Below are 23818 nucleotides of genomic sequence, written 5' to 3'. Positions count from 1 at the left end.
TGCTGGAATGCCACAGTGTCCACCTCTGAGCCTGCAAATATGCAGAGAGAATTTGCCACAGCTCCAAATGACATGGTGGCAAAGAGGCAGTCTGCAAGGTTTGCAGATGCAAGTCGGATAAGCAGAATGGCGTTGGCTATCCCAACCTGCATGGCTAACCTTCCTGACAATAGATCCCTCCACGTCATCACATTAGCCCATTCAAATGTTCTGTCATTTGTGTGAGTAGAGGTTAAACATGCACACCAAACTAAAGAAAGGCATTTGTTAATGAAGGCTGATAGAGGTGTGGATTTGATCCACTGCCAAGGTTTTGTAAAGATGGTCTGATCTACTGCTAGGTTATTGCTCTGTAGATGTAGCTCATTACAGAACATGTTGATCATATCCTGCACTGAGCCAATACAAGGATATGTGCTACTAGCATATAGACACACACCTCTGGTGCATATGCCTGACCCACTGCTCATTTTGCTTAAAATTTACAGTGTATGAGGCCACACAGAGTTGCTGTAACCATTCTTAGAACTTTCTTGCATTTAAAAAAAAAAAACTTCTTGATTTAGAATGTGCTAGTGCTGGTGATTCCACTCCTTTATACAGCAGTTTCTGGCCCTCAGGATGTTCATGAGTGCCTTCGTCACAATGGAGGTTTTAACTGCCCTTTAAGACAAGCTGTACCACAGCCTCTGGAACCCACAGTGCCTGGTTTCTTTCTCACAAATGTGGGTTTCATGACTGCATTCCCTGTTGTCTAGTAAGAGTGAAGTCTTTCCCATGATTGGGCCCTTCTAAATACTTGCCCCTTTTTAGATTCTCTGGTATCTATTAATGCTTGAAATTAGGTCCAATCTCTGCCACTGTGGAAGGACTAATAGGCTTTCCAGCTGTATCCGCCTGCCAAACATCGTTCCCCCTTACAAGAGCTGCCAAGGGAAGAAATCCTGTGCTGCAGTGCAGCCTCATTTGTTCAGCTTGTCTTTCAGGTGGCCAAAAGTTCATCTGCATGATTAAACAGGCAAAAGCTTCAGAACTGGTGCAACAGAATGTGTAAATTTGTCTTACAGATGAAAGCAAGTTTTCAGTAGTCTTGTGGAAGGAAAATGACATTTTCAAATTTGATGTGAACCCTATTACAGTCATCTCTCTTGAGCCCTTTGAATATTTTTTCACAAGCTACTGCACCAAGAAGGGCACACTTAAACCCAGCTGATGTGTTTGAGTGAGATAAAGTTTGCAAGATTTTCAGTCTTTTTAATCCGATCAGGTGCTTCCTTTATTTAGGATTTAAAGTCCCTCAAACTATACCCAATTTAGGCCACAAGACATGGTTACCAAAGCATCCCCTATAGAATGATAAAAACCACTCTTCCCCCGTACACATAGATTACAATTTTGTTGAGATATATCATTCTCCACCTGAATCCAAGAAAGGACTGCCATAAAGTAGAGCTGTGTTCATTCAACCAGTTAAGAGAGAGCCCTGTAACTAAGGATCATTATAGGTCCTGCCTTACTCTGCTGCTATATGATAAGGACCAGAGTAAATTAAATTTCCTGTGACTCATCTGCAATTGGAGGAAAATTTATTGCTCAGTCACTGCTTCAGCATATGGATTTGTCTCTCCCTGTGTATGCAGACGTGCAGTAAGTATGCAGAGAGTCCCACTGAGGAGAACGAGCCTGTTATTTTGCAACAGGCTGCTGTGAAAACAGGCTGTTTCAGGGGCACCTGCAGCCTCCAGAAGGAAAGGAAGTTAGCTGGATAGTGTGGAAACTTCTACAAAGAGTTGCAGTGTTAAAAGCCAGAAAGCAGGTGCACACAATGTCCTTTTTGAGTGGATGAACGGTGTCAATAGGCCGGCAAACCAGAGCAGCTCTCGTGCTCATTAATTCTGTCTCTTGTTCCACCATTTCTTGTTCATTAACTCCCTCCCGCATTTCCCTTCTCTGCTGGAGCAGACTCAGTCTGTTACTCAGTTACTCAGACTCAGTCATTGTTTCCAAAAGGAGAGGATGTTGAAAGAAATGGCTAGAGCAAGACAACACATCACATTCCCCACCTTTCCAAAGCTATCTTTCCTGCTAGAAAAAGATCAAACAAGCATTTTACACTTCCTTGGAAGATAAATGTAAGGCAGGTTTAAGGAAGGTATGTGCCCTCCAGCCAGGATTTACCTTTGTGCTGCTTATTCTGTCAAAAAAACTTGTTTTTTTTCTGAAGAGACTGTCTCACCCATCTCTGAATCTCACCCATGCTCTTAATTCTTCAGGAAAAAAAACAAACCACACAGAAGTCTGCTTTTGTTTTACTAGGCTTTTGTAAGGAGGGCGATTTGTTTCTTGCTGCTTTTTTGTAAGTTTTTATATATTTTAAAGTGGGACTGTTATGCTTGGCTGATCATGGTGTCAGCTTGGTGGACTGTATGGACACACATGCAGATAGACTGTATAGTTGTCCTCTGAGGAGTAGCAAACCTTTTAATAGCCATCCATTGCCTTACCACAGTCCATGTTTCTCAGTGCACTGCTGGACCATAGGGGTGTCATCTGTGGTCCCAGGTCCTATCCAAAATGAACAAGGGGTCAGAGGACCTTCTCTTGCATCAGTCTTCAGAGCAGGGAGTCATGTAGTGAGTCTCTGCAGAGATAACCAAAACGGTGTGAGGGGAAGAAGTGTTTGTGGACTAGAGAGCTCATATGCTTTGGCCACAAAGCACTGTGTCTGCTGGAGTGGAATGGAGCTGTCAAGAAATACAGTCTGCAACACAGCTTTATTATCCATTGCTTTGACAGGCACCAGGAGTGGCAATGCCTTGTTAATTATTTCTTCTCCTTTATCCAGACCAGTTAGTACTGGACTTGTTTTCCTATGCAGTACCAGTGTAAGGGCTGGGACTGTGCAACCACAGTCAGGGCCCCAGTTTGAGCGAGCCTTGATGTGTCCCAGAAGGCTGCAAGTGCAAGGCCAAACTGATGGACCACACAACCTGAAGTTGCTCTGCACACGTTTGCTTGGGTTGACCCACCGGACTTAGTCCTTCCACACAGGAATGTTGCCTGCGGCCTTTAGGTGGTTTGAAACATTTCTGCCATGAGGCACAGTTTCAAATTAAATTTGCCATTAACGGCTACTGTAACATATGCTTGTGACTGTAAACACCTTGATCTAGGTGCATTACCCTTTCACATCAGCTTTGCATGAATGCCCTCAAAGCCACATAGAGGTACAGAAGTGATGCAGAGAGCAAGAAGAAAATCGATACTGTTCACACATTCAAGCAATTTCTTAGCAGAAACAGCAGTCCCAAATCCATGAGACTTTTCTTGGCAATCTGCTTTCAGCTTTACTTTATTCCAAAAGGCAGCTGCTGCCTGCCCAGCCCCACGTAGGTGAGTAGCCATGAGGTGAGCACTGTGCTGAGGAACACCCAGTGCTTGTACTGTTTTCATTCAGCGTTAGCTTTCAAAACATATAGGATTGGATGGGGGAAGGGAGATGTTGAAGAACAAAACCAAAAAAGCCAACATGCTTTATTTAGGACAAATGTACTGGATTATATATCCTGAAGGTGCTATAAAACTGATGGATTACAGGCTCAGCATTTCTGGGATTTGAGCTGTCTGGCTTCGACTGTGCTTTCATTGTGTCAGCCCCCTCTCTTTTCATTGCTTTTTGCTGGAAAAATTGCACCAGAGCACAAGTGAAGTGAAGCAGGTCCTAACTAGACCCAACAGCTGCCTTTTGTTGCTGCTGTGGAAACAGCTGTAAGGGGATAATATAATCGCTCTTCTGTTACCAGTCAGCTGCATATCATAAGCACCTTTCTTGGATGCAGGGGGCCTGGAGGCAGCTTCTGCGGTGATGTAAATGCTAATTGGGCCTACAGCATGTTATTTTGTGCCCCATTTGACATACTAAGCTCTTGTTGTTCTGTCCCATGAGGATAAAGTTGACTGAACAGATACTCTGTGCCACTTTTATTACAGTGAGACTCATGTTTCATTCATATGCAGGAGGGGTCTTTGCACTGGTTCTTGTAGTGGTAGGAAGGTTCCTTGGCTTTTTGATGTTTCTCATCTTTTGTGCAATAAAACTTTACTATGATGTCAGCGAGCTCAGGCTCGGAGTGCTCACGCTTGGGATACTGGGTTTTTTCCTTTTCCTTTTTTATAAGTCAGCAAGTTTTGGATGGGTGATGAGGGTTGCTTTTACAAAAAACAAACTCAACTGGACCCATACCAGTTCTGTATTTTTCTGTCTGAGATTACTAATTTAAAACCACGTTTGGTGGAAGAATATCTAATAAGTCATAGAAGAAATCAGAAAGAAAAAATTAACAGCTTATCATCACACGTCATAGAGTATAATGGCCAGGGCACTATTTGAGGATACTTGGAGCGGGACTAGGGGTTCTTGTTCTTACAAAACAAAAACAAACACAAGAATATGTAATTACTGAACATGGCTAAACATCACCATAAAGAAAATGGTCTGGAGACAGCTTGCCTGAGCTTTAGGTATTGATTTTCGTTTGTATCCCTGGTCACAACAGTTAACTTACTTGAACTTCAGTTTCCCTCCTACGGAGTCATCTTGTTAACCTTTTGAAGTAATTTAAAGCCTCACCTTCCTCACCTTTGAAAGAGTTGTAACCAGTCAGAAACTGGATATACTGAGTCACCAGATGTCCATTGCAGCTGTTTTGATAATATGTTTTCTGCAGAGGTGAGATGGAGTATTACAGCATTTCACTGGCTAAATATTGTGTTTGGTACAGACAGTCTGTATCAGAACATTCAGCTAAAGATCACAGAAAGTTGGTCTTGAGAGTGCTTACTGGTTTGGCATCTAACATGCCAGTTGCACATATGGGTACTGCAGGAGATGGATCAAGAAGAGATCCATTTTTGATCAGAAATGCAAGGAGTGGTGTTAGGTATCTGCTCAGAGAAAAAGAAACAAATGAATAAATGTGAGAAACTAACTTAGAAACAAAGAATAGTTGCTACCTGTGAGAGTTTCTATGCTGAATGTCCTGAGTTACACTTTGTAACTTTTTTACTCTGCATTTTTATATCCCAGGTTCAGGTTCAGCGGTCGTATTCTTGGCCTGGCTCTCATTCATCAGTACCTTCTTGATGCTTTCTTCACAAGGCCATTCTACAAAGCACTGCTAAGGCTGTAAGTATAAGCATGCAACCAGAAACAGTGATCCCTCAGTGAATACTACAGACTCTTGTGGAGTTGCTTAGAGTGCTCTGACCTTCAAGTCCTTTCTGCTGTTGGTTAGTTGGTCTGTGATAGAAAATAAACATGTCTTAATTATTCTTTATTTTCTCCAAGAACTTGCCCTTCATAAATATTGACAGTGTGATAAAAGTGCATAATAAATGTGACATTTAGGAACACACATTTGAAAGTTACTGACCCATATTTCCAGAGTTTGCTACTGATGAAAAGTTACCAGACTTCAACTACGTGGAAGACTGAAAAGCATCTTTGATGGAACAAAACAAAATAACAACAAAAAAAAGAGTGTGGGGAAGTAATATTAAGAAAAATACATAATTTCTCATGCCTTGCTGGTGTGGACTAAGTTTTCATTCTAAACACAAGTCAGGTTAATTAGAAATGCTAATGTAGATATAAAATGTAAATGTTTCTTGTTGGTCTTCTACTGTCTTTTACACTAGTAAACAGAAGCTACCAGTAATATATTAATTTCAATGTCAAGTTTATAAGGTTAACTTTAATTGACAATCTGCCTCTCTTTAATGAATAGACTGCAGTAAGACAAGGTACATAGAACTTGAAGCAGTAAGAAAAGTCCTAAGTAGTGAGTCAAGACTGCAATTAAATGACAAATAGCAGCATAAAGTGTAGATTAAATAGTTTTATCTCTTAGGATGGTTCCAAATCAGCAAAAATATTTGTCTTAAAAGTTCTTTGGGTTCTGTAACTGTATTTATTTTTTTTTAGCGAGTATTGCTAGGGTCCAAACACTCATATCTATGTTGTATCTGAGCTAGTCTGGAAATAGCCTGAAACCTAGAGTGCTCCCTGCATCCTTATTGTTCTTTTAGGGGGTCTGAAACCAGACTGCCTGTAACATTACCTGCCTTTTCAGTAGACAAGGTCAGCTCCTTATTAGCAGAAATTTAGGCTGCCTGGTCTGCTTTACGTCAGTTTTGTGTGCTCACCTCAAGGATGATAGATACATGGAAGCAGCCAGGCACAACTTGGTGGGGCTCATCCAAACTGAAGGTAAGCATGTGCTCTTAAGTGCAGGGCGTCCTGAAGATTCACATAAAATCGAGCCCCAGGGGTGCCTTCTGAGTGCAACTAGTGCAGGCAGCCAAGAGATTTGGCCTTGAGCCCAGCCATGCAAAGCAGACAGTTGCAGAACTGCTTTAAGAGGGTCTGTGTAGCACGCTTTGATGTTAACAAAAGCAAACGAACACCAGCTTTATGTTTTTCAGCATAAATTTGTTCACATTCTTAGTAAGTCATCCTGCCAATAGTCACGGGGTCATATATTCAGCTGCATCTTTTTTCTTGCCTCACAATCAGGCCATGTGATTTAAGCGACTTGGAGTACCTGGATGAAGAGTTCCACCAGAGCTTGCAGTGGATGAAGGATAATAACATCACAGATATCCTGGATCTCACCTTCACAGTGAATGAGGAGGTGTTTGGACAGGTGAGCACAGCTATGCAAAACATCTGAAAAGCAAAGTTGAAGCTGACAAAGTTGAGCATGATGAACATCTTTTTGTCAGAACAGATCCTTTCACCTTTCAGTGACATTTTCTTCTCCTACCTTCTGTTTCTTTCAAGCCACCTGTTTCAATGCAGATGTTTATTCTTAGGGCATATAATATAAAATACCAGCACCCCTACAGGCCTAATGAACCACACACTGATGAGCATGAGGAATTTTCTGAAGTGGAGTGCAGCTCTTCTCTCAGGGATGTTCACAGTTCACAGAATCTTAGGAGCTGAAAGGGACCTTGAAAGTTCATCCAGTCCAATCCCCCTGCCAGAGCAGGATCACCTGGACTAGGTCACACAGGAACATGTCCAGGCAGATTTTGAATGTCTCCAGAGAAGGAGACTCCACAACCTCTCTGGGCAGCCTGGCCCAGTGCTCTGTCACCCTCACAGTAAAAAAGTTTTTCCTCATATTCAGATTGAACCTGCCATGCTCCAGCTTGCACCCATTGCCCCTTGTCCTGTCATTGGCTGTCACTGAGAAGAGCCTGGCTCCTTCCTCCTGACACTCGCCCTTTACAAATTTATAAACATTCATGAGGTCACCCCTCAGTCTCCTCTTCTCCAAGCTCAAGAGACCCAGCTCCCTCAGCTGCTCCTTATAAGGGAGATGCTCCACTCCCTCAATCATCTCTGTGGCTCTGCGCTGGACTCTTTCAAGCAACTCCCTGTCCTTCTTGAACTGAGGGGCCCACAACTGGACACAATATTCCAAATGCGGTCTCACCAGGGCAGAGTAGAAGGGAAGGAGAACCTCTCTCGACCTACTCACCACACCCCTGCTAGTACACCCCAGGATGCCATTGGCCTTAGTGGCCGCAAGGGCACATTGCTGGCTCATGGTCATCCTGCTGTCCACCAGGACCCTCAGGTCCTTTTCTGCCTGGCAGCTTTCCAGCCACTCGTCCCCAAGCCTGTAGCGCTGCATGGGGTTATTGCGACCAAAGTACAGGACCCGGCACTTGGCCTTGTTGAAGCTCATACAGTTGGCCTCAGCCCATTGATTCAGCCTATCCAGGTCCCTCTGCACAGCCTTCCTACCCTCAGGCAGATCAACACTCCCTCCCAACTTAGTGTCATCTGCAAACTTGCTGAGGGAGAACTCAATCCCCTCATCCAGATCACTGATAAAGATGTTAAACAGGACTGGCCCCAAAACAGAGCCCTGGGCAACACCACTTGTGACTGGTCAACAACTGGATTTAGCTCCATTCACCACAACTCTCTGTGCTTGGCCATTCAGCCAGTTTTTAACCCAGCAAAGTGTGTGCCCGTCCAAGCCATGCTCAGCCAGTTTCTTCAGGAGGATGCTGTGGGAGACGGTGTCAAACGCCTTAGTAAAGTTCTGTAAAGTTATGTAGTTCACATAGATGTGGCATTTGGTGAATGCAAGCAATGTAACTTAAAGCTGATGTGACTTAAAGGATGGGAGGTTAGGAGTGAAGAAAAGCATGTGGCAGGTGGTGTAAGACCTGGCAACTTTCACCCTTATTTTGATATATCCCTGTTGGATTCTGTGCCACTTACCTTGCACCTACTTACCAACTTGGTATGTACATCAGTTTATTATGCTTTCTTCCACTCAACTCTGCCTTAGTCAGACAATTCTCTCTACCCTAGCTGATCTGGATAACTATAGCCTTAAATAGGGTGCCACCTTGGCTTAAGTGCAGACTGGCAACCAGAGTAAGTGTCTTCTGTGGAATTCTTTGGCTTGCACTGAAGCCCTGGTGCTCTTTGCTGGTTTAACCCATGCTAGATTATAGGTATCTCTGGAAAGCATTGAAGGGACCCAAAGCAATATTCAGACCAAGAGGAAGGACCTCCAAGGTGATACTGAAAACCAGAGACTGAAGAACCAAGCTCACCAAGCAATGCAGAAGCTCAACAGATGGAAGTTAACTTGTGCTTACACAAGCAGACACACAGCATCAAAGAGAGCAGAGAGATCAGGTGGAATATAGAGAGAGTGGCTCTTAGCCCTTGAAAATAAAGGTAACAGGAGGAGTTTGCACAGAGCTAGGGTAGCTCTGTGAGCTAGGGGAGAGTTAGACGAGTTTCTGACAGGAGGAATTCTGGCTCCAATATAAATTGAAAGTAACAGAAAGTGAGCAAGACTTCAGGGGATATTTTCAAAACTGAATTTAGTCTGCTTATAGTACAAGGTCCTGACAGATAAGCAGAGTCAAAGGCAGATGAAATTTCTCTGTAGGAAAGGTAACACTGTCTTTCCATAAACTTCAATGCAGAGTTTTTTCACAGGCTTTGAGCTAAGAGCCTGCATGACATTCAGTTGACAGTACAGTGGTTTCCCTGGCAGGTATAGCTATTTAAGACTAATACATAAAGACAGACAGAAACATACAGACATATTCACAAAGACAGATGAGACAAGTTTGTATTTACATTGGAAGACTAGAAAGATAAGAATCTCAGCCTGAATTGCTCTGATGCCTCTGAAGGTAACATTTGGCACACTAATTACCTGTTATGCTTTCTCCAAAGAAAAGAGCTAGACAGTTACATAGAAGTCTGTTGTGAAAGATAAGAGATGGCTCCAAAGAGAACAGAATAAAATCAAATCTGTTGTAGATACTGTGATATGAAAGCAAATGAATGCTAAAAGCCAGATTTTTATGCCAGTTCACATGTTGTCTAGTACTTTATTTCATATGTCCTAGACACTAACCTTGCTAGATAAAGTGATAGGGAAAAAACTGGTTCTTGCTGTGAATTACAGCTGTCAGAATCCAAGAGTCCTAAGTGAAAGTGAGGTTTTCCCTGTTCTGAAATTTGCCAAGTGCTGACAGCAAAATAACGAAGAAATCACAATCACATTTTGTGCTCACAGATGGATCCCAGTTGGAAATTCTTGCATGCCAAGAGTATCTGACCACGTAAATGCCAACTGAACATTGTTTTGCTGGATACATGTGCAAGTGTAGATCACAGTGGGAGCTCTGCTAAAATTTAGGAAGCTGGATTTCAGGGGTTGGGTAAGGGAAACAAGAAATAGTTGTTCTTTGAGAAACTGTGCAGTAGATGGGTTACAGCCCTTTTGTCCTGCTTCCACAATGACTTCATTATTAACCAGTCACTACTACCTTATTTTTTTCTTTCTTGTCTCATCTCTGATGTGTATTTAGCTTTTAAACCTTTTGGGCCAAATCCTCTTTCTTGGTACTTTTAAAATTAGAATTTAATACTGAGAGCTCTAGCCTTCTTGCATACTGGAGCCCAGAACACAACAGCAATAGCAAAAATACCATATCAAACCAAGTGTCACAAATTTTTACTGGTGGGGACTGGATGCAAATTTGAGAATTTTGCTTATAAGATTGAGAGGTGTCCGTTGTGACCCCAAGTACTTTCTCATGCTCTCACCCACTAGAAAATGTTCTTCCAGGCCTCTGAGCTTTTCATCTCTATACGTGGATAGGACCTGTCTCCCAAGCCCTGCCAATTGCTCTAGTCAGGCAAAAGGAATGGGCTGGATTGGTTGTAATGTCTCCTTGCTACTCTGAAACCTCATTCTGAATTCTAGCTTGCAGCTGTGTTTAAATGCTTCTATGGACCAGAGAGAAAAAATAGGGACACATTGTTACTGATTGCCTGCCTCTGATTCTAGATAACTCATCGTATCTGAAATTATAAGGATAATGAGAAGCTGAAGAAATCGCCAGCTTATCTAGGTGTTTATGGGAAGTCCTGCAGGAGATCTAGAACATCTAGACTTATGGTCATGTTTAAAGCCAGGCAACTTTTAGTCGTTGGTTTTGACAGCTCTATCTTGATGCTGCATAGTCTTGAGAATACAGCATGGCAGCTGGGTCAGAGTCTCACCCTCTGGACGATGCAGTGTTGCTTGTATAATGGTGATGCAGTGATTTACATTTGGGAATTTAACCTGAACCAGCTAAGAATTCCTAACTCGTTACACCCAGCCCTTCTTGTTCTTGCTGTTTCTCAACAAAGCTGCAGATTAGATGACTCACTGAGTGTTTCTATAATTCATAATGTTACAACAGGTCCCTCAAGGAAAGTGACCTAAATACTATATAAGCTATGTGCTCCCTGTTGGGCTGATAAATAGATAATAATATTAATAACATGTAAATAATACAAATAATATGTATTCATGCAGCTCATTTAGTATCTGTGCTAGAAGACATTGTTATAGGAGCAGAAAACTGAAGAGAAGATCAAAACATTCTTCCTTTTAAATCCACTAGATTGAATGCGTAAATAATTGCAAGATATATATTATTTTCTGTCACTTGTGAGGAGTATGTGCTTGCTGGCTAGAATCTAGATTGATACCTTAAATACTTTCTCAGTCTTAAGCCTTAGTAACCCAAGCCAACTAAATTAACCATTAAAATGCAATGAAATGCTGTAGCTCTTGTTTTTTTAAAAAAAGTTATTTATAGTACAAACACTTCTCAGGTTTAGCTGACTGATACAAAACTCTGAATCCCACAGTGACTGTATTTGTCATCTGTCCAGGTCTTGTTAAGGAAGAGTATTGGGAGTATTCATTTTGTGATATTTTTTTTTGCTCTTGGCATTTCTGAGTGAACACATTTATTAGTGCTTGGGGAAGGGTAACACTTGTTGCCTAAGAGACACGTAGATATCCCTTCTAGTTGGCGAAACAGCCTGCCTATTCCAATACTGTGTTTGCCTCTCCATCCTGTTGTTTTCTGTACCATTGCTTGGATAATCTGCAGCAAGTAGCAAGCTGGACTGGTTGTCAACCTTTCTGGGTGGGAAAGGGGTGTAGAAGGATGAAAAGATGGGCCAGAGTGGCACACTGTATATGGCTTACAGATGGTGCTCTCCAAATCAATCTTCGCTGGTACAGTTTGGAGTAACCTAAAGCCCAAGTTCAGCTGGGGATAAGTCGGGGGCTGAGGGGGCATCCCTCATTAACCTTTTTGTTTCTTCTGCAAATGAACAAGAGGCCAGGCGTCCAGAACTAGAAATATGGCTGTTATATTTTTCATTTACATTTTCAAAGTACAATTTAAATTTGAAACACAGTGTGATCCATACGTTGCTACACCACTATTTTTCTTTGTTCTGTAGGTGACAGAGAGAGAGTTGAAATCTGGAGGGGCAAATACAGCAGTGACAGAAAAGAACAAAAAGGAGTACATCGAGAGAATGGTTAAGTGGCGAGTGGAACGAGGAGTGGTTCAGCAAACAGAGGCCCTGGTCCGTGGCTTCTACGAAGTAAGTAACAAAATGGTGCTCCCAGAGTCTTCCATTCCTCATCTGAATGAAGTGACTCCATGGTTAAACCGTGCTTCTTCGGTACCTTAGGAAATAGCTAAACAGACACAGATGGCAAGGAATTGAAGTGCCTGGATTTGTAGATACAGGGACCTTGGATATGGCATGTTTAGCATTAAGGGAAAAAGGAAAGAAATGTGTATTCTGAATATGATAGTGCATAACGATAAAGAGCAGGAGAAGTTCACATAGTGAAAGAAGTAGGTGTTTGCAAATTTTGTTTCACCCTGCTGTAATACAAAAGAAGATTGTGAAGAATTTTATACTTCAGTGAGGAGCTGGTGTGACGCACTGTATCTTTAGGGATTCATTACAGCAAAGTTGGTCCCGGGATGCAGGCAGCTATTATCTTGCTGATATTCATGGATGCTGCGCCATTGTTCTCCCTGGATTTTGCTAATTTATCTTTGCTGAAGATCTGGATCTGAGAAGATCCTTCTGGCAGTGCTACTACAAGAACTGCCAAAGACTGGATGAAAACCTGTGGCATTACTGGCCAGCCCATGTAGTCACCTATTCTTGCCTCTCTTACTAATCATATTCAAACATGTATCTTGCCCTGGCAGCTGTATAATATAAGTAGAAGTTGAGGGAAATAAACTGAAAGAATGGAAACCCTGGAAAATGAAAGAGCAGATAACGGACACATAGAACAGTACTGGTAACTGGTGGCTCCAAGCAGTCATACACCGATGTTTACTGGGAATGGAAGCCAGTGAGGGTGGCTTTGTAGCTGGAGAGACTTGGTCAGCCCTTTCCTGCAGAAAGGAGTTGGCTAAGAGGCTCCATACAGTTTACTAAAACGTGCATAAGGTTTGCTAGCTTTTTATCCCTGTGAATACTGCAGGCTGTTAAAGCTTTTGGTTCCACATAATGAAGAAAGTGAACCTCAGCTGCAACTTCAGTGGATGAAGACCTGGGGGTACTCCTACACAATTGTAATAAAAGTCCAATGCAAAACAAATATAAAATAAACTGTCCATATTACAAATTCAGTCCTTGACTATCAGAATCAGTTGTCAGAATGAATGTTTTGCACAGATTATGTCCTGTCACTTGTACTGTTTCATTCTAGTCAGATCTCATGTGTCATCATTGTTTGCAGCTCAAAGCATCAGCAAGAAGAGCTGATGAAGAAGAGCATCCCTGAAGAAGAGCACAGATTTATTGGCAGAGAGGTGGATGTTAGCTGTCAGCATGCAGATTTTGTCAGATTAAAGAGCTGGCCATCAGAGCCATAGATGTATGAGACACCTGCTTTATTTCCAGTCTGAAACTGTGCTTACAAGCTTGGTTTTTTTCCAGGTTGTAGACTCCAGGCTTGTCTCTGTTTTTGATGCCAGAGAACTGGAGCTGGTTATAGCTGGCACTGCAGAAATAGATCTCAATGACTGGCGTAACAACACAGAATATCGTGGAGGTAAACTGCCTGCTGATGCTTACTAGTATCTTGACTGTTTTGAGTCTAAAACATGAAAGGCTCCTGTCTTTCCTGATGCAAATGTCCTGTTTTGTTCAGGAAATTTTTGTGAAGAATAACTCATGAAATAAAATAAGTAAGATCTCAGGTTTGGATCTACAGATGTAATAATACTGAAATTGCTTCTGCTACTTCTACCCACTCAATTCCTACCAACTTAACAGGAGTTTTGTCTATTAAAGCCTGAAAAGGATTTGCAGTATTAGATCTAAAAGTTACTTACTCAGATGACAGTGAATGAACTCCTGGCCTCACGGAAAGTAATATCACAAGTCCTCTTGACTTCAGCAGGGAGCTGAATTCAAGAGCTGAACTTCACAGTTCTCAATTACACTTCAATAATGTATGGATTTGCTTAACCATCCCCTCAGCCTAAACTATGTCAAGTTGGGTTTTATCCCTTCTCCTCTAATGCTGGGCCTGGTTTTGCTTTAAACGCTGAGCATGATTTATCCAGGCTGTCTTGGATGATGGATAAATGTGAAATCTACCAGTTCTGTACTACAAAAGGAAAGTCCCTGAGGTTCACATATCCTCCCCTGAAATACAAAGTTTATACTGCCTTTGTATTACCTTGAAATAGGCAGCTTACCACAAGCACAGCTGGCCCCACAAGTTACTCTCCTCCTCCTTTTTTCTGTTTAGCTGTTGAAACAGATTCACCCTGGGTTTATGCTGGCTTTCACTAGCACAAACCAAAGCACAGAGTCCCTCAGGTGAGAAGTTTGCCAAGGAAGGACTTGCAGCAGCAAACTCCTCTCCATATGTTGAACACTGTTGCAGTCCAAAAGAGAATTTATTTGGGAACCAGAAATTGTTAAGTCGTTAGGACTCACACAGCGTGGCATACCGCAATTTGTCTTCTGTATCTCATGCAGGTAACCTGAGTTCTTGCCAAGGGATTTGTGAGAGGCCAGTGTACCTCAAATAAATATGTTTGAGTTTCAGGGTTTTAAATGAGTTGGTAATATTATAGTGTCCACAGCCAGGACAAGATGAGGCCTGGGACCTACTGCCCATCAAGAATATTGTTATTGTCAAGAATATCTTCTACTGCAGTATCTTTGCAGTAGAAGATCCACTGCCCCATGCTAGTGGGAACATATTTCGATGTTACACTTCCCACTTAGAGGAGGTGATTTTAATTTCTCTCTGCTTCTTGGTTTAGGTTACCATGATGGACACATAGTAATACGGTGGTTCTGGGCAGCAGTGGAAAGATTTAACAATGAGCAGAGACTCCGGTTGTTGCAATTCGTCACAGGAACATCAAGTGTGCCATACGAGGGGTTTGCAGCTCTTCGAGGGAGCAATGGGCTACGGCGCTTCTGTATAGAGAAATGGGGGAAAATAACCTCCCTCCCAAGGTATGTCCCAACTAGGATACAAAACCAAGTGCTGTGAGAAAGGTGAGCCTGGTACTCTTTTTGCATCTCTCTGCCAGTGAAAGATAATGAATACAGTAAGGACATCTTAAAACAGCAAAGAAACAATTATCGGTTTGTTCTGTAATTACATTCATAGATAAGAGTTTTCTTTTGCCTTTTTGATTTGCAGGCTCAATTTAAGCTACTGAGAATCCTGTGAAATGGTTAAGATTAAGATTTCCATAGGTCCAAACTTAGTTCCCATATTTTGATTCTGGAACAGATCCAGTCCAGCAGGAACCTGTCAGCTGATTCTATTCCCTTTACTTCCAAAATACTAGTAAATATACTAGTAATATATATACCAGTAAATATACTAGTAAAAACACTTGTGAGTTTACAGAGCCATGAAAGCCAAAACCTGCCTCTGAGTTTTGGCCAGAGACCTGAGTGTAATCTCTTCATTTGCTCTGATGGCTCCACTTTTTCGTCATGAGGAAGCTTAGCAAAGGGACTTCAGACCATACAGTGATAATACCCAGTTTGTTACATGTAGTTCAGTCAGCCAACTAGGAGCAAATGAGCAACCATGTCATACAGAGTCAACAGACTTCACAGTGCTTCCCAGAGGAGCTTCAGAACAAGGGCACAGAGGGGTGGCCTGACTTGCCTAAGACCACCCAAGAGAGCCATGGCACAGCCAGCAATACATTCAACTTTGAGTTCTGCTCCAGCACTTTATTGGTCACCAGCACTCATCCTTCCTTACTGAAGTGAAACACCTTTTCTTGAATGTCCCTGTAGTTGCCTGAGGCTCTGCCCCATTGAGATTACAGAGCATTTTCATGGGGCCACATCTCAGCACCTCTGAGATACCTCTGCTACTTTTGCTACCCTTTAACATGAATGCTTTCTTCCTGCTCTTACCATTTGGTTTCAGCTGCAGTCCAAAGGAGGCTGTTTTCATGGCACAGAGTGAAAATCTCACAGACCTTGCAGATATATTGAGACATCCGATTAGCTGGTTTGGTCCAGTTTTCTAGTTACTTGCCATCCTTGTTGTTTACCCAGAAGCATATTATAAGACATGGACTTGAGCAGACCTCCAGAGTCCTCTAGAGCGGGAAAGTCCAAAACCCTTTTAGTAGAAGCCTGCTCATTCTTATGCATTGAAGAGACACAGGAGCTGGAGCAGGACACTATGTCAGGAGACTTCGTGAGCTGACAACTTACACTGACTCCCTCTAAAGTCAGGAAAAGGGAAGTAAGTGGTTTTAAGGCACAATTCATTTCACCTGAACACAGGCTTTTAAAAAAGTTCAATTGAATTGCACCTGGTATATTCTGATTTATGTTCATTGACCATAGACTCTACTATATGAAGAAATAGAGCCTACAAGAAAGCTAGATGTAGGCACTGAGATTTAAAAACAGATGAAAGCATGTAAGGTCAGTGAGATGACTCATGCCCTCTGAGCTTCAGCCAGCAATGTGGAAAGAAAGCCTGAGAGCTACAGTTTGCTACACATAGGCCTGGTCCTTCTTTTGCAGTATATCTATATATATATCTATATATATAGATATTTACAGTCTGGTTCTATGCAAGGATTTCAGAGCTGACCAAGGGCAGCAAATGGAAATCATAGACATGTGCAGCATTTCTGCAGAGCTTGCTCTCTCTGCTCTCCTGGGATGGAAAGGGGGGAGAGGGGAGGGTGGCCTTGGCACGTGCACAGAAAATGCCCTGGGCTGACCCATCAAGTTCTGAAAAGGTAATTGGCCTCTTTCTGCTCTGCTTAGCTTTCTTTGTGAACCCAGGCATTACTTATGACCCAGATTCAGTTAGCCCCGAGATATTCACATTAACAACTTCATGTTTGTCTGCTGATCACCGAACTTGTTGCTCTCCCTGGAAGAGGCCCCTTTTCCAGGTGAAAGTTGTTAGCACCTTTTAGGAGTCTTAGAGCTCTGCATTCATTTTAGCCAGGGGAAAGAGAAACAACACTTGCTCATGGGGAATAAACACAGCTTGATCACCGCGAATTATTACCTGCATTTTTATAAAATTATGGGGTGCTGCCAAGTATACACAGTGTTAAGAAATACATAAAACACACAGGCTTAACCTGGAGGCTCCCTAAATCCTTAGCTAAGCAACTACATAAATGCCATTTTAAACTTTTTTTAAATGCCTGATTATGGATTGCTTATGTTTATTTAGATTTACTTGTGTATTTACTTAGACTTAGGGGCTAAAAAAAAGTCATGTCATATCCTGTAGGCCTTTTGGCCCTTGGAATATAATATCAGTGTAACTAACTTTAGCTGTTTAAAATAAACCACAACAAATTGTCTTGTCCTTCTAACAATTCCTATGATTTTACAGTGAGTTACCCTTCCTCTGTATTTTCAAAGTCCTAGGAAAAATACAGTTTTCTCATGTCTTAGCAATCATCAGATTTAGTTGTTTATGTGCTTAGGTGTGGATTGCACCTCTTAATTTCTGGCCTTACTTCTTAGGCCCTGACCCAATAAACATGATGCTGTGAGAGGCATTGTGGAAGCTTGCATATAAAGCTTGATGCACTTGGCTTTCCTGACATCCATGTAGATGGTGGATCCCTAGGGACAGGTTAGTGTGGCCTTTGGGTTTTCAGCTGCTTTACAAAATATCAAGATAACTTTTAGCTCTATCAGGAGAGTCCAGGACTCCTCTGTTCTCTCATTCCTGCTCCAGGTGGCTGAAGTAGTTGGGCAACTCTCCCTGATGTCTTGTCCTTACACTTTGGCAACGGAGCATGCAGCTGCCAATTGCTTATAGTGAGCAAAGATGTGGTCATACCGAAAGCAGCCATGCTTTTGCACTTGCGATAGCAATGTGCCCCTCCCAGAAAAGAGGCATGGTGTAAATTTCTGAAGCAAAACACTTTTTGAAGAATAACCAGTAATACATAATGCTTAGAGTGCTTCCTCAGAAAGCACTGAGGATAAGCAAGACTATTTCAGGAAGGTTGAGAATCCAGTAACTTCATTCTAAATTGGTGCACTCGTCCATCAGTAGCAGTTCCCCTACATAAACAGGGTAATAGTGGTGTAATATGTTCATGTAAGACAAATAAGAGATTACACCAGGAGTTTATTTCTGGAGTGTGCTTGTGTACTAGACACATTATTCCTATCTATATTTACTTTGAGTCCACGCACATCAGAAAGTCAAAGTACTCTACGGCTCAGAGATGCTGCTCTAATCCCAGATCTCTAGATTACAATCCTAAAGCAGGTTCCAAAGAGACTGCCAGATTTACAGTCAATGTGATATGCAGCATGGTTTCTTCAAAACTGATGTAGCTTGTCATATGAAATAACACTGAATAGGTCACAAGTTCAACCACTTGTTCATCAAGGTTGAGTTTTACTCTCCCTATCTTATATGCAAAATTTTCTCCTAAAAGAAGAGAGTTACATATTTCAGTTCTTGTAACTGGTTGCCTGGGTAGGGATGGATGGACAATTCTTCCAGCTATATCCTCTTCTGAAGCAGGAAGCCCCTCTTCACCTTTCCTGGGTCATGCAGATATTTAACATGGAACCAGCGTTAGCAGTAGTTTGCACAAACATTATTCTCCACCAAACATTAATGAACAGACACTAGCTTTCTAGCTGGAATAACACAGCTTCATCTGATGTTGTGGGAGCAGAACTCTTGGCCCAAAGCAAACCTGTGCAAAGAACTAGCAGTGTTTTCTGCTATAGCTATAGGAGACAACAGTTCCCTCTTTTTAAAACCTCAGCCTGCAAAAGCATTCAGTGCCTACAAATGCCACTGCCCCATCTTCTGGTTGCATTCCTCAGCTCGCCAAAACTCCTGTCAGCTCCAAGGTTATTTTTGTTTGTGTATCAATTAAGTAAGGACTTCAGCATGTATCCCAGTTATTAAAATAATCACACTTGACGCAATGAGGTCACTTTCCCCATCAGGGCTGAGCTGCAAGTACCCTTCATCAAAAGAGATTTTCATTCAGCAGCGTAATATTAGTGATTACCACCATACTGTCTGTGGTTTATGTATGATCAAGATTAAGAGTGCTAGTAAATATCTGATCTTTTGTAAGAGAATTCTGTCCCTCTCTATTAGATGATCAAATCACCCCAGAATCCCACATAGCAATGAAAAAATATTGTGTATGATTACAGAGAACTTTGTTCTCGTAATTTCTTTCTTTCCCAGTGGACTCAGTGTATGTGCTTTGCTGTCTTTTATCATTCCTTATCTCCCATCCCTCCTCCCTTTCCACTTTTCTCACGTACAACAGAAATACCATCTACAAATCTATATTCATCTGTTATGCAGTGGTTCCCCAACAGCATGTAAGTGTTCCTTCTTACAGACAAAAGAAACAAAAGTTGATACCTGTGACTCTTGGGTTGATCAAAGGGGGGTTTGCGGGTTCATCTACAGAAAGCAAGGTGAAAAGGAGAAATGCCCGGTTTCTGCCTGACAGGCATGGTTATGCTAGACTGCAACTCTTATTTTAGTTGATAGGTTCAAGCTATAAATGAGATAGGAGGGGAGTCTGTGCACACTTTCTGCCTTTGGACTCTCATCGTTATGGGGATTAAAGGAAGTTGACAAAGAAAAGAAGAATTCAAAATCTTAAAACCATATACTCATATTTTTAAGAGAGAATTCTTAAAAGAAAAGAAATAGCACAGCACTGTGAACTGTGAGCAAGATTAAAGGTTCAGACCCACCAAAACTACTTTGAGCAATAAAGAGAGACTGCCAGGAAGAATGAAATTTTAAGTGGTCCATTTACTGCTTTACTTACTGGATCATGAGGGCACATGAGGGTCAGAGTCAGTTTACATGACTATCATGCATTTTCTTCTAGAGAAGCCAGAATCCTTTCCATAAAAACTCTTACCAGTCTTAATTTTTATTCCAGACCTCTCACTCCCTGAACACCCTCTCAAATGTCAGCAGGCTTATGTGGTAGGAGACTTAACCAGGGGAAGAAAGACTTTTCTCATCGCGGTGACTGTTTCTTGCACTGCTAATGTAATGTTTTCACCCCAGTATGTGCAGCAAGTCCAGTACTACAAAATAACAAGTGTCCCCTGGATTATGCTTACTGTAGTCACTCGTACTGGGATCAGTAGTAGGCGGTCAAGACCATTTGGGAGGAACTTACCCCTTTGGAGGTAGAGTTAGGCAACAGTAGATGTTATGAAAAATATCCTTGCTTCTCAATAGCCCTGTGTGCTGCAGTATCACACAGCAATATGATATAAAAACTAGGGGCTGAACAATTTGTCTTTAGTCTGGTTTGGAAAATAAAGGCTTCAGCTTTCAGTTGCAAGAGGCAAAGGCACTATGCACAGCAGTACTGAGGAGAGAGGGAACACTGAATGAGAAGTCTTAGTCAGCCCTCTCTTATAAACCTCATAATAGGAAAAGGAATGGATCTTTTTTCTGAGTTTAATGAGGTCAAGAATGACTAAAAGTCAACAGCATTGCAAGGCTGTTTCATACCCAGTGTGAAATGAGACGGATGGTGATCAGCCAAGATGGATGTCTGCAAGAAGGTAAATACCAGAGTCAATGGCTGTGGATAGGTCTGCACTGCACAATAAGATGCATGACAGTGATGTCTGAGATGCAGTGGTCTCATACAGTTAAATGTGCCACAGTTAAGTACTATACAGAGATACTGCTTTAGGTTCAGCAAAGTTATATTATCACAATCCACACCTGAGCCACCATGACTATGCTGCTTCCAGTTCTGGAGCCAGGCCACCGAGGTCCTCAAGACCAACTGTCTCTGAATGGTGCTATCTTGCTTATGATGAACATGTTCTGAATAAACTACAAGAATCCTCCAGTTAATTAACTCCCAGTGGTTGATACATATTGGCAACGGATTGTAGAAACAACTTACCGCTGCCAGAGATTGCTGAGATAACGATAAACAGTGCAGGGCTACTCATGGATAATACATGTGAGCTGCCATGCCTAATTCAAAAAGATGTATTAAATAATGGCTTTATTAAAGTTCCTTTTTCACTAACTCACATGTCTTCCCAGCTCATTTCCACAAATTCTTTGTTTATTGTACACTCTCTCTGAGTGATCAGCTAACAAATCTTCATTCAGAAGGGGAAGAAGGATGATAAAAGCTCTCTTAACTGAAGTTGTGTGATGCAGTGAAGATTATGTGTCTCTGGCTATTTCAGTTGCCTGATTGCTTTTAATGATTCACCACTGGTGATTGATAAAACTCTCCCTCTGAATCTGCAAGTCTTAGGCCAGCCCATCTACCAGTGTCATGTTTTTCTCACCTTGTGGGTGACCTAAGAGATTATTAGCACCATTTCAAGTAGTTTCTCCAAGATAGCTATTCTGCTTTGGATTTGAAGAAATGATAGTGAATTAAAGAAAAGCTAGAAGTAAAACATTTTAGTGAAAATGTGCCCCCTCCCCATTTGTTGAATGAGCTCCACATTTTTTCAGTCAGTTGAAATGGATGAACTGCTGTGGACTGCAGGGAGTGTTTCATTGCTCCACGTGGGTGTAGCACCCCATGCAGTGAAGTGCAGTCCACATCTGGGTCTAATTGCTGCTACCAGAAAAACTGCAGCAAGGTGGAGGTATACATGGAACCCATTCCATGGCTTCTTTTGAAGGTACTGCCAACTGGAGGTAAATACAGTGATAGAACCGGGTGTAAATGTAATGATAAAACTGGCAAAAGAGGGGTCATCAAGCTGGCAGCTTGCTTTGCACAGAATGTTTTGCTTTTGCCTTGACTACTACAAATAAATAACATTTAAAGGCCAGACTTGCAGCAGATGGCCAACAGCTGACTTACAGGAACATTTTCAGCAACTTTCCTTCTTCAGTTAGCAGATCCCTGAATGGTCTTTTACCAGTCAGCCCTGCCTCACTGTAAACACATGCTGAGCCCATTCTGTCAGTATAGTTCATCACATTATGCTTGTCCACTGGTGCAAAACATACTGGCTGCTCATGTTGGATGTACAGATGGGTTGCCTTTTTTTGGAAAAACTCAAAGCAACCAAAGTGATAGTTCTGGAACTTTCTCTCTATCAGTGCCTAGACCCCAGCTCCTCAGTAACCTCCAGCATTCTTCTCCATGAAGATCCCTGCAAGATCCCTGCAACCTCTAATGCAGGGATAGCAGAGAATGATGTTCTGTTGATACTTAGCTTGTATCTTCTATTTGAAATATTCATGTGTATGTGCATATACATTTCAGTACCTCAAATTTTGGTGGAATTTGACAGTTTTGCTTTAATAGTCAGAATTTCTTTTTATCTCTCCTGAATGATCTAGAATGTCTTGAGTCTCAGTAGGAACTTGTTTTCTCACTTCTTATTTTCTCAAGTTATTTAGATTAAACTTAACATGTAGTATGTTTTCCTTTTGCAGGGCACACACATGTTTCAACCGTTTGGATCTTCCACCTTACCCCTCATATTCTATGCTGTACGAAAAGCTGCTGACAGCTGTTGAAGAAACTAGCACCTTTGGACTTGAATGAGGGGGTTCAGGCACTTCTGGTGTTTTTCTGGCTGATGATGTCACCTTTCCTGTCCACCATCATTTGATCTTGGTTTCCCATGTTTTTATTTTTGAAAACAAAACAAACAGACAAAAAGTCAAGATTGATAAAAGCTGTGCATGAAGAACTGCCGCCCTCTAAGATCTAACCTTCATGCTTTCATCCTCTGTTTCCAATGGACTGCTAGTCTGTATGCAATAGAAAAACAACTGTCTCAAGATTTCTGTATATCTCTACATACCTCCATTAACAATGAAAATACAAATGCAAGTTACACTACACTTGACCAAATGTTAATAAATGTTTACTTCCACCTACGTTGATTAAAAAATAAAAAAAACCTCATCAAGCATTCCAAGCTTTTATATGCCCACATCTTCTAAATCAATTCACAGCTCATCTTACGTTTTATCCGTTGAATCCAGTACTAGGAGCTGGTCAAATATATCTTCATCTATCCTTGTTTTCCCTGTATGTATTGTCCATCTGAGAGACACCTATGAGCAAAACTGAAATTTTTATATACGAACTCATGATCTACATCAGTTGCATCAGCTGGAACTGGCCCAGATACATGGTGCAGATAAGACCTGCAAAAACTAAAAAACCAACCTGTAACGCAATGCAAAGCATAACAAAGCGATTGTTATGATTGTTACTTGCCAGTACTGGAGAGAACTTGCACTTCAGAGATATTGGGAGGGGCGTCTCCATTGTAATGTTTACCACACAAGAAGCACAAGGTTGTGCACAGTCAAGAAGGATAATTTATGTAGCATAAAGGACAAGGCTCCCTTACCTTAGTATTGTGTATGACAAGAAAAAGGGGAAATAAGAAGAATGTTCTACTCTTAAAAATACCCTTGGGTTCTGTTTACCAGATCTTTGTTTCCTGAAGTTTAAAATACTCCTTTTCAAATGAGAAGTCTAGACAATCCCATCCCCTGTGTCAGAAGCCATTTATTTTCTGTCAGCCTGATCTAATCTATGGTTGCTGGGGGCAGTTTTTGGTTCTGTTGTTTTTCTTTTCTTGTTCAGTGGAAATCTCCATAACCTCAAGAGTGGTTATAGACAGAAGATTTTAGTCTAGGGTGTATTAAATGAGAAGCTGCAGTGAATGAGGGTGCTGGTCAGGGATGAAGGGGATTGTAACTCTCTTTGGGTTGAGAACTTGTACTTCTTCTTTCAGTAAGCCCAAAGGCCCATCAGTCATGTTAGGTACCACTGAATTAAAGATCTAGCTCTTGCTACTGCAGACATAACCCTCTTCATTTTGGTGTACTTTTCATTCCAGCTCTGAAGCCAGGGAACAAAAGGA

General features: G+C 41.7%; 1 protein-coding gene across 1 annotated transcript in view; it reads left to right on the top strand.

The window, feature by feature from the left end:
- Nucleotides 1-22852, top strand: part of HECW1 (HECT, C2 and WW domain containing E3 ubiquitin protein ligase 1) — a gene marked incomplete at its 5' end in the record, with an annotated part of 76944 nt that extends 54092 nt beyond the window's left edge. The window contains 6 exons of the mRNA XM_010184387.1: nucleotides 5087-5185; nucleotides 6575-6704; nucleotides 11864-12010; nucleotides 13376-13490; nucleotides 14719-14917; nucleotides 22368-22852. Of these exons, the coding sequence (XP_010182689.1) occupies nucleotides 5087-5185; nucleotides 6575-6704; nucleotides 11864-12010; nucleotides 13376-13490; nucleotides 14719-14917; nucleotides 22368-22479 (802 nt within the window). The remainder of the gene's footprint in view (nucleotides 1-5086; nucleotides 5186-6574; nucleotides 6705-11863; nucleotides 12011-13375; nucleotides 13491-14718; nucleotides 14918-22367) is intronic.
- Nucleotides 22853-23818: the final 966 nt, after the last annotated feature.

The sequence above is a fragment of the Mesitornis unicolor genome, unplaced genomic scaffold (genome assembly GCF_000695765.1).
Source record: "Mesitornis unicolor isolate BGI_N332 unplaced genomic scaffold, ASM69576v1 scaffold38485, whole genome shotgun sequence".
Classification (NCBI taxonomy): domain Eukaryota; kingdom Metazoa; phylum Chordata; class Aves; order Mesitornithiformes; family Mesitornithidae; genus Mesitornis; species Mesitornis unicolor.
The sequence above is the reverse complement of the archived record's forward strand: the minus strand, read 5'-3'. Positions and strand labels throughout refer to the sequence as shown.